Source organism: Gobio gobio, assembly GCF_949357685.1.
Source record: "Gobio gobio genome assembly, chromosome: 22".
Classification (NCBI taxonomy): domain Eukaryota; kingdom Metazoa; phylum Chordata; class Actinopteri; order Cypriniformes; family Gobionidae; genus Gobio; species Gobio gobio.
Window position 1 is genome coordinate 3,248,232 of NC_137118.1, and position 10,000 is coordinate 3,258,231.

Here is a 10,000-nt window from a genome sequence, read left to right on the forward strand (position 1 = left end):
CTTTTTTTTTTCCAGCGCTGAGCACTGATTTAGCACAAAAAATCAATGGACATGGAAGAAATAGGCAAATTAATACTCTAATTATATCGAAAAATGTGTAGATACAGTGTAAATACAAGATTCATTGTGGAGTATAGATAACTTCAGTACTTTACAATAGGTGGAGCTATACTGTAAAAACTTATATGATCAATAAATGATGACAACATATGTTTTTACATTGCTTTAACGCATCAAAATAAGTTCAAGGCAGCGACTTTTTTTTACAGTGTGTAGCAATCACCTTAAACACCATAGCAACACATTAAAACCCATTCAAACACCTTAGCAACTGCATAGCAACACCCTGGCAACCACTCAAAACACCCTAGTGTTTTGCATGGGCAATCACTCACATTTTCTTAAGAAAATGCAAATCTTTATCTGATTCATAATAAACCAGATCAAAAAAATGTGTTGATTCTCTTTCAAATGTGTCCCCAGATCCTTCTGTCCTCACCTCCAGATATCCACGCACTAATCATCTCTAAACAGATCACCATCCAGATAACATCCCTCTCAGCTGGCAGTGTTTTCGTGCACTTCTCCTTCACATTTCAAAATGGCAGCAACCTGAACATGACAAGCTTGGCCACAGATCTTGCGTCTCTACGGAACAGCACCAAATACACTGTGGACAATAGCAGTATACTCATCGAAGGTACTGGTTATTCTTTCATGCATTATTTGATGATTTATTACTAAACATGAAATGAAGTTTGAACTGTTTCCACACTTGCTAATGATGTTGACTTGAGATGTGATTGGTGTCTTGTTATTTATAGTTGTAAATGAGTGTTTGGCGGGTGAGGCGGACTGCTCTCCATGGGCTTCCTGTAATAAAACTGTTGGCTCATACACCTGTGCCTGTTGGTCTGGATACACAGATCTGAGCCCCAGTAGACCAGGACGCAGCTGTGCAGGTACATGCTGTAGATAATGCTACTGTGGAGAGCGTTCATTAGAATGTCACGCACCTTTAATTGAGACAAACACAAGTCGATCATGCACAGACACATGTGACTAAAACTGCAGCAATACAGTGCCAGAGTCACGATGTATTTTTGTAGGCCGACTCAGAATTTAGCATCACCCGGGTTCCCTTGACAAAAACCCAATAGGATTTTTAGCTCTTTGGCCAATTCTTACATGTTTTATTCATCATGATAACATTCATAAAGAAAAATCGTATGAATTTTAAAGCATAATTACAATTGCCTCGATGAACTAATTAGCTAAATGTAGGTTTTAAACGGCAATTAGGCAAAGTTCCTTTTTCCTGTTTTATTATTATCTTTCCACCGTTGAAACACTGATTGAGTGATTACACCACATATGATACGTTTCAGTAAATTGTAATGTATCCTCAACATACCTTCAGATGTTCATTCATGTATATTCTTTGACTAGGAAGAGATGATCGCATTCACACCGTGCTGACGCTTTAACTGACGCGCCTATACAGTCACATCACATTAAAGAGCGTCAAAACGCCATTTATCGTTTGAATTTCATGATAAAATGGACTGAATACTTAATATGTTTGTGTGGGAACTCGGATTGAAGTGTGTTCTGGTGTTAAACAAGCCGACTGTTAACTGTTAAAGATTGCATTCGGAACCGTTCGGTACGAATACATGTAGCGTTACACCACTAATTATCCCACTCTTATTCATGCAAATGCTTTTAAACCATTCAAGCGTGACAAGACAGAAGAGAACGCGCTGACTGTGAATGTCCTGACTATGACACACACACACACACACACACACACACACACACACACACGACACTCAGAAAGACAGAAGAGAACGCGCTGACTGTGAATTATCTTTACTATGACACACACACACACACACACACACAACGCTCAGAAAGACAGAAGAGAACACACTGGGCCCTATTTTAACGATCTGAAACGCAAGTGTCAAAGCGCGAACCGCAAGTAACTTTGTGGGCGGGTCTCGGCGCTGTTGCTATTTTCCCGGCGGGATAAATGGCTCTTGCGCCCGGCGCAAATCTAAAATGGGTTGGTCTGAAGTAGCTTCATTATTCATAGGTGTGGTTTGGGCGTAACGTGAATAAACCAATCAGAGCGTCATCCAACATTCCCTTTAAAAGCAGGTGCGCAAGTTCCATTATGGATTGCTATTATTATGGCGTATTTACCAGGCGCACGCCAGGAGCGGTTCACAGCCGAGGAGACTGATGTTCTTGTAAGAGCAGTGAAAGACAGAGAAGTTGTGTTGTATGGGGATGGGAGAAACCCACCCAAAATAGCGTCGGTTAAACAGGCGTGGGAGGAAATAGCCACAATTGTTTCATCAGCTGGCATCCCCAGGACGTCGCACCAGTGCCGCAAGCGCTACAATGACATCAGAAGACGGGGAAAGTCCAAGTTTGCCAGCATCAATCGGGCACGCCGTGTAACGGGAGGTGGATCTGCCTCTACTCAGGACCTGACGCCAGCAGAGGACATCGCTGCGTCCACCCTCACCGATTTTTTTTCTTGGTTCATGACGGACAAACCAATTTGTTAGATGTCCTTATATACATATATGTCTTGCCAGAAGTTGCCACTATTGGGCAAACAGGTCTCCTTAATTATTAGACTACAATTAGCCTGAATCATTTGTAAGCTAGATTTATGCCTATTTTTTCACATCTTCGTGGCACACCACAATGATTTCCGTCATCTCATGTGTTAATATTTTTTAGTGTAACAATTTATGATTTGCAAAAATAACTGTTGCATCTGTGTAGGTTACATGAGCAAAGTGTATGCGCGTTGTGCACGCTATACATTATGGTCAAGCATGCGCCCTTAAAATAGCATAATGAACAACGCGCAACGCGCCACTGACTTTAGACTAGGTTTTTTCTGGTCAGTGGCGCAATTGTTTAATGGAACAGCAAAATAGCACCAGGGATTGTTTGCGCCGGAACACGCCTCCTTTTTTTGCGCTGAACCGCCCAGGGAGCGCAAGTTCATTCACTAGTTTAGCGACGTGCTTCTGTGGAGGGAAAAGCGCGCTTTGCGCGGGTGCAAAATAGGAATGACACATGCGTCGGTGTACAAAGTCAATTGCGCTGGGTGCAAGATAGGGCCCAATGACTGTGAATGTCCTGACTATGACACACACACACACACACACACGACGCTCAGAAAGACAGAAGAGAACGCACTGACTGTGAATGTCCTGACTATGACACACACACACACACACACACACACACACACACACACACACACACACACACACACACACACACACACACACACGACACTCAGAAAGACAGAAGAGAACGCACTGACTGTGAATTATCTTTACTATGACACACACACACACACAACGCTCAGAAAGACAGAAGAGAACGCACTGACTGTGAATGTCCTGACTATGACACACACACACACACACACACACACACACGACACTCAGAAAGACAGAAGAGAACGCACTGACTGTGAATTATCTTTACTATGACACACACACACACACACAACGCTCAGAAAGACAGAAGAGAACGCACTGACTGTGAATGTCCTGACTATGACACACACACACACACACACACACAACACTCAGACAGACAGAAGAGAACACACTGACTGTGAATGTCCTGACTATGACACACACACACACACACACACACACACACACGACGCTCAGACAGACAGAAGAGAACACACTGACTGTGAATGTCCTGACTATGACACACACACACACACACACACACGACACTCAGACAGACAGAAGAGAACGCGCTGACTGTGAATGTCCTGACTATGACACACACACACACACACACAACGCTCGTAATCATTATCTTGATTAATTAGTAAAAAAAAAATTATTGATAAACAGCACTAATTTAAATGTTTTCTCCTGTGATTTCTTCATGCCTTAAAACAGCTTGACTGTAACTCGACACCCTTGCTTAATTTAGTATAGAGACAGAGCGTATTTAGGCCACGCCCACACCGGGGGGGAAGACAATCCAACGCTCTCCATTGACTTTGCATTGCGTGAGGCTGCCTCTTTGTCATTTCGGACTTATAACAAAAAACAGAACAATGTCTAAAAGCTGAGATGTGACAAGGTGTACAGCAAACAAGCTAAAAAACACAGAAATACGTTTTTATAAGCTGTCGACCCAAAAAAACAAGCGTTTAAGAAGATAAAAGTGGATAAAGGCAATACGAAGTGAAGCTTCAGCTGAAGAATGGGTCAATTTTGGGATCCTGACACTCAGTATGTCTCAGTATGTGTATGTGTGCAGTAAACATTTTGTCACTGTTAAGTCAAATATCCAAATGTCCGTTTTATATATTATATTTACTGTCGCTGATTACGTTCCCTCTAGTCGTCGTAGTTCTCAGTGTAATATGACCCGCGCGCTCTGTCTCAATGGCCTGAATCCACTTTTTTTGTACTTAAACGCTCGTTTTTTGGGTCAACAGCTGATAAAAACGTCTGGGTTTTTGCTTCTGGGTTTTGTTTAGCTTGTTTGCTGTACACCTTGTCACATATCAGCTTTTATACATTGTTCAGTTCTTTGTTATAAGTCCGAAATGACAAGGATGCAGCGCCACGCAATGCAAAGTCAATGGAGACGGTTTGATTGTTTCCCCCCCCGGTGGGCGTGGCCTTCAGATTATGACGCGTGTCGCTCTGTCTCTACACGCAGAGTCATGAATATGCAAATGAGCCCCGCCTCCACTCACTCGCAGCTCAGAGATCCACTCGCTCAACTTTCCTCAAGTTACTGTAGTAAACGCTGCTCAATGGTGTCGCTCTTTACCACGTCAGACACATCACGCTCATTAATATGATTAGCCTTTGGCTTGACTACTAGTAGTGGGAAGTTCGGATCATTTTACTGACTCGGATCTTTGAGTCTCGTTCAGCAAAATGAACTAATCTTTTTTCGAGTCATTTCGTTCATTTCAGAAAAATATAATTAAAATTACATGTTAAATAGCCCAACCCATCTAGTACTTATGTTGATTACATTTGTAAAACTAAATAAAAATAAACTATAGGGTACTGCAACCAAAACCAAATGATAAGAAACTGAAACGTTTAATTAATTGATTAGTTGTTGGGTCAGGCTATTGCAGTCTAACTCTGATAGTTCACCTCACCTCCTGATCCGAGACATTCTTTCTTTTGCAACTTCATATTTATCACGTTTGTTCTCCGCCTCTCGTGTCTTCGAACTCCTCAAGACGTTAGTTGTCGACTCTGTGTCTGACTCTGATGGGGCTGGACCGGGCCATGTGACACAGGTCCGGGAACAGAATGATTAGTTCATCGTTCGAGTCTCGAGATCGGGTTTGAGTCTTTCGTTCTTCCTGTCAGTCCCATAGAGTCTATGCTGTCAGTAACGGAAACAGAAAAGATTCGTTCTTTCGAGTTCGGGTTTGAGTCTTTCGTTCTTCCTGTCATATATATATAATTCTCAGTTAATATCAGACATAAACAAATATGGGAAATATATTGACTATTCAAGTCTAACATCACAAATTCAAGTCAATTAGACTATTACTCATTTTGAATCATATAGCGCAAACACACACACACACACACACACACACACACACACACACACACACACAAATATATATATATATATATATATATATATATATATATATATATATATATATATATATATATATATATATATATATATATATATATATGTGTGTGTGTGTGTGTGTGTGTGTGTGTGTAATATGTTTTTGTATACTGTAGGTGCTATAGGCCTATAAGCTATGTTACAAAGGTTTAGGTAACATTTTTAAACTGATTTTTATTCATTAATAACACAAGGACAAAAAAATATATATATAACTCAATAGAGAAAAATAAAATACGAGTAATAGTCTAATTGACTTGAATTTGTGATGTTAGACTTGAATAGTCAATATATTTCCCATATTTGTATATGTCTGATATTAACTGAGAATTATATATAAAAAAATAAAAATAAAATAAAAAAATAACTACGTGCTTGTTAGTAAAAAGGTTGTGAACTAGTGTTCAATACAGTGACAAGTCACGTGGCAAAAGAACGAATGTCTCAAACATCAAACCCGAAAGACTCGTAAGGACTAATCTTTTCTGTTTCCGCTACTGACAGCATAGACTCTATGGGACTGACAGGAAGAACGAAAGACTCAAACCCGAACTCGAAAGATGAACTAATAATTTTTGTTCTTTCCAGTACAGATTCAGCGTAATGCGCATGCGCGGTCAACACAAAATTAACGAATCACTCTCAGAGACAACTCGGTAGTCCCGAGTCATATTAAAGATTCGTTCAAAATGAACGAATCGTTCATGAACGACACATCACTATTGACTACGCTATCAAACAGCTAATAATGTGTTGCTAATGTTACACAAACCATGTTCCCGTTCGCCATCTCAGTCTCAGCATCCTTAGAAACGCTTTAAACATCACAGACCGTCAGTGGAGAAAGGCATATAGTTCATCATAACATCTAATATACATCATATTCATAATTCACCTGCTATATTGATAAAAGTACATAATTTTTCATATCAACAGAAGAATATCCCATGATAACCTGCTTCTCTTGAGACTCCCTGCTTAAGAGAATAGTTAATGATATGCTAAAGCCCCGCCCACATGTGATGTGATTGGTTACAAGGTAGTTGATTTCAAACCGTGTTTTTGAGACTGTATTTGATTCACTGCAGTTTAAAAAAAAAAAAATACTTGGCTTATGAATTTGATCATGGTTTGTTTGAAAGCATATTAAAGGGGTCATGAACTGGCTTTTTTAATTTTTTTATACTGTTGTCTGAAGTCAACTTAGGGCGTTTATGTGGTTTTTACATTCAAAAACATCTTAATGAATCAGTAATAGGCTATTTTCTGCCTTGGTTTTGAGGCTTTCTGAGAAACACTCGGATTTGATGGGCGTGCCGCACTGAAGACTTGGAAGTAAACGCCCACGGCTAGGATTGGATAATATTTGCATATTTAATGAGCTTCAGCTACCGTCTGTCCCAGGAATCGTCTAGGGGAAATGCTCAGAGAACTCGCAAAATATCAAACAAACACTAAATCACACACACACTCGCGCGGAGACACACACACACTCGCGCGGAGACAGAGACACACACACACACACACACACACTCGCGCCGAGACACACACACTCGCGGACACAAACACACACACACTCAGGCGGACACACTCTCACTCGCGCGTACACACACATAACGTTACAACAAGTCTCTCGTGTGACTGGATAGACACGTAGGCCTACACATAATCAATACACAATCGTGCACATATCAAACGATCTGTAACAATGCAATACTATCACGTATAAAAAACATGTTTTACTCACATAAGTGTGCTGCACCATTCCTGTCGGGTCCGATATAGAAGGCACAGCATTGTGTTTCAATCTCAATATGTCTGCAAATCCCCACGTGAGCTGGAACTTCATTAAAAATAAAGTTCAACCATATATTCCTAATATTAGGATCCGAAGGAAGCTTATGCAGCGACTGTGTTCTTCCACAACCAGGAATAGCAATATCGTGATATCCTCGGCATGTTTATTGCTGCTGGCTAGAGCAATCCGACCAGCTCCATGAGTCGGTGGGCGGGGCTACTGAATTACACGTGCTTATTATTCTGTAGAGGCGGAGTTTCGTCGCGCGATGACTTAAGGATGAAGCTCAAGATCGTTTTCAGGGTCTGGTGTCTATAAAAGCTTTTCTTTGACTAACAAGAAAGTTTTCAGCTCTGAAACTTACAGGATATTCTTATATTTGCCATGACCTCTTATATATCAAAAGCTCAAGGGAAAGTTGATTTCTCAGTTCATCCCCCCTTTAAAAACTCCACATAGGCATATAAACAACATTACAAACCCGATTTTCACCACAGGGGGGAAATGCTAAAATGCTAACTTGTTTCGGCCTACAAAATATGTCATCCCTGAAACACTTTATTAGCAAGCGACAACAATCCAATCAATTCTCAGAGGATAAAATCAAGTCCTTCCTAAAAAATTGTATAGCAGTTTTAATGAAAAAGCATATCTTCTCATCTGTGTTTCTTCCTGTTCATGACATAGCTTCACCCAACGCCACAACGACCATTAATCCCACCACAAACCATCCTGGAGTGTCTTCCACTGCCTCAAGCACTACAACATCCTCTATTACAACAACCACTTTTGGAAACCCATCTACGACCCATCATGTTCCGGGCAACACCAGCACAACAGTGTCTTCGACGGCCACGACTAACAGAATCACAACAAACATTCCTACAACAATACTCGCACACACAACACACAACCCTGGCGGAATTACAGCTTCCAGTCAACAGCCATCAAATATTACTGGCCCTTTGGTCTCATATGTAACTGTTGAGTGCGGCATGTGGTATACATCAGTCTTCATAAGGAAAGACGCCTTGCTGGCCTATGGCATCCCATCGCATGCCCTGTACCTCGGTCAGCCACAATGTGCTGCCAACATAAGAAACGAATCCCATGTGTGGCTCACTGCAGCTTGGAATAAGTGCAATACTACACTAGAGAATGTAAGTCCTCCAGTATCATTTAACTCTATACATCAAGTTTATTTTTGAGTTTTGAAGGGGTCATGAACTGCATTGTTTTATAATGTTTCCTGATGTGTACTTACAAAGTTAGTACACTCTAAAAAAATGCAGATTAAAAATAACCCAAGTTGGGTTGAAAATAGACTAACCCAGCGATTGGGTTGTTTTAAGCAAACATTTAACCCAACCGCTGGGTTAAAACGACCCATTCACTGGGTTAAAATAACCCGACTGCTGGGTTAGTCCATTTTCAACCCAACTTGGGTTATTTTCAACCCAGCATTTTTTAGAGTGTATGATTTGTACATCAAAAATGGTCATAATTTAGGAATAAAAGGCATTTTTTCGTAGCCTGAATGCACTGTTTGAAGGGGCGTGTCTGCTGTGAGACTTCAATGTAAACGCCCACTGCTATGATTGGCTACTGTGAGACTTCAGTGTAAACGCCCACTGCTGTGATTGGCTGCTGTGAGACTTCAGTGTAAACGCCCACTGCTGTGATTGGCTGCTGTGACACTTCAGTGTAAACGCCCACTGCTGTGATTGGCTGCTGTGAGACTTCAGTGTAAACGCCCACTACTGTGATTGGCTGCTGTGAGACTTCAGTGTAAACGCCCACTGCTGTGATTGGCTGCTGTGAGACTTCAGTCTACACGCCCACTGCTGTGATTGGCTACTGTGAGACTTCAGTGTAAACGCCCACTGCTGTGATTGGCTGCTGTGAGACTTCAGTGTAAACGCCCACTGCTGTGATTGGCTGCTGTGAGACTTCAGTGTAAACGCCCACTGCTGTGATTGGCTGCTGTGAGACTTCAGTGTAAACGCCCACTGCTGTGATTGGCTGCTGTGAGACTTCAGTGTAAACGCCCACTGCTGTGATTGGCTGCTGTGAGACTTCAGTGTAAACGCCCACTGCTGTGATTGGCTGACATCTTTTCATATTAAATAGCTCACTCTAAAAAATGCTGGGTCAGTAAATGGGTCATTTTAACCCAGTGAATGGGTCATTTTAACCCAGCAGTTAGGTTAAATGTTTGCTTAAAGCAACCCAATCACTGGGTTAAAACAACCCAATCACTGGGTTAGTCCATTTTCAACCCAAGTTGGGTTGTTTTTAACCCAGCATTTTTTAGATGCTGGGTTTTTAGGGTGTAGTATTAAATGTGGAACTCTCTCGTAAACCTTTAGCACATTTTTACTATTACAGCTCTCAAGGTTCTCTAATGGTGAAAAGTGTTGATTATAGCATTATATTCAGACCGTGGCATGAAATGTAGCGAACATAAATAAATAATGCTCAACTGAGACGTTCACATTGTTGAGAATAAATCAGCTC

General features: G+C 41.1%; 1 protein-coding gene across 1 annotated transcript in view; it reads left to right on the plus strand.

The window, feature by feature from the left end:
* umodl1 (uromodulin-like 1) overlaps positions 1-10,000 on the plus strand; it is a gene marked incomplete at both ends in the record, with an annotated part of 36,215 nt that overhangs the window by 18,296 nt on the left and 7,919 nt on the right. Inside the window, 3 exons of the mRNA XM_079805223.1 lie at positions 484-700; positions 825-962; positions 8,171-8,643. Of these exons, the coding sequence (XP_079661349.1) occupies positions 484-700; positions 825-962; positions 8,171-8,643 (828 nt within the window). The remainder of the gene's footprint in view (positions 1-483; positions 701-824; positions 963-8,170; positions 8,644-10,000) is intronic.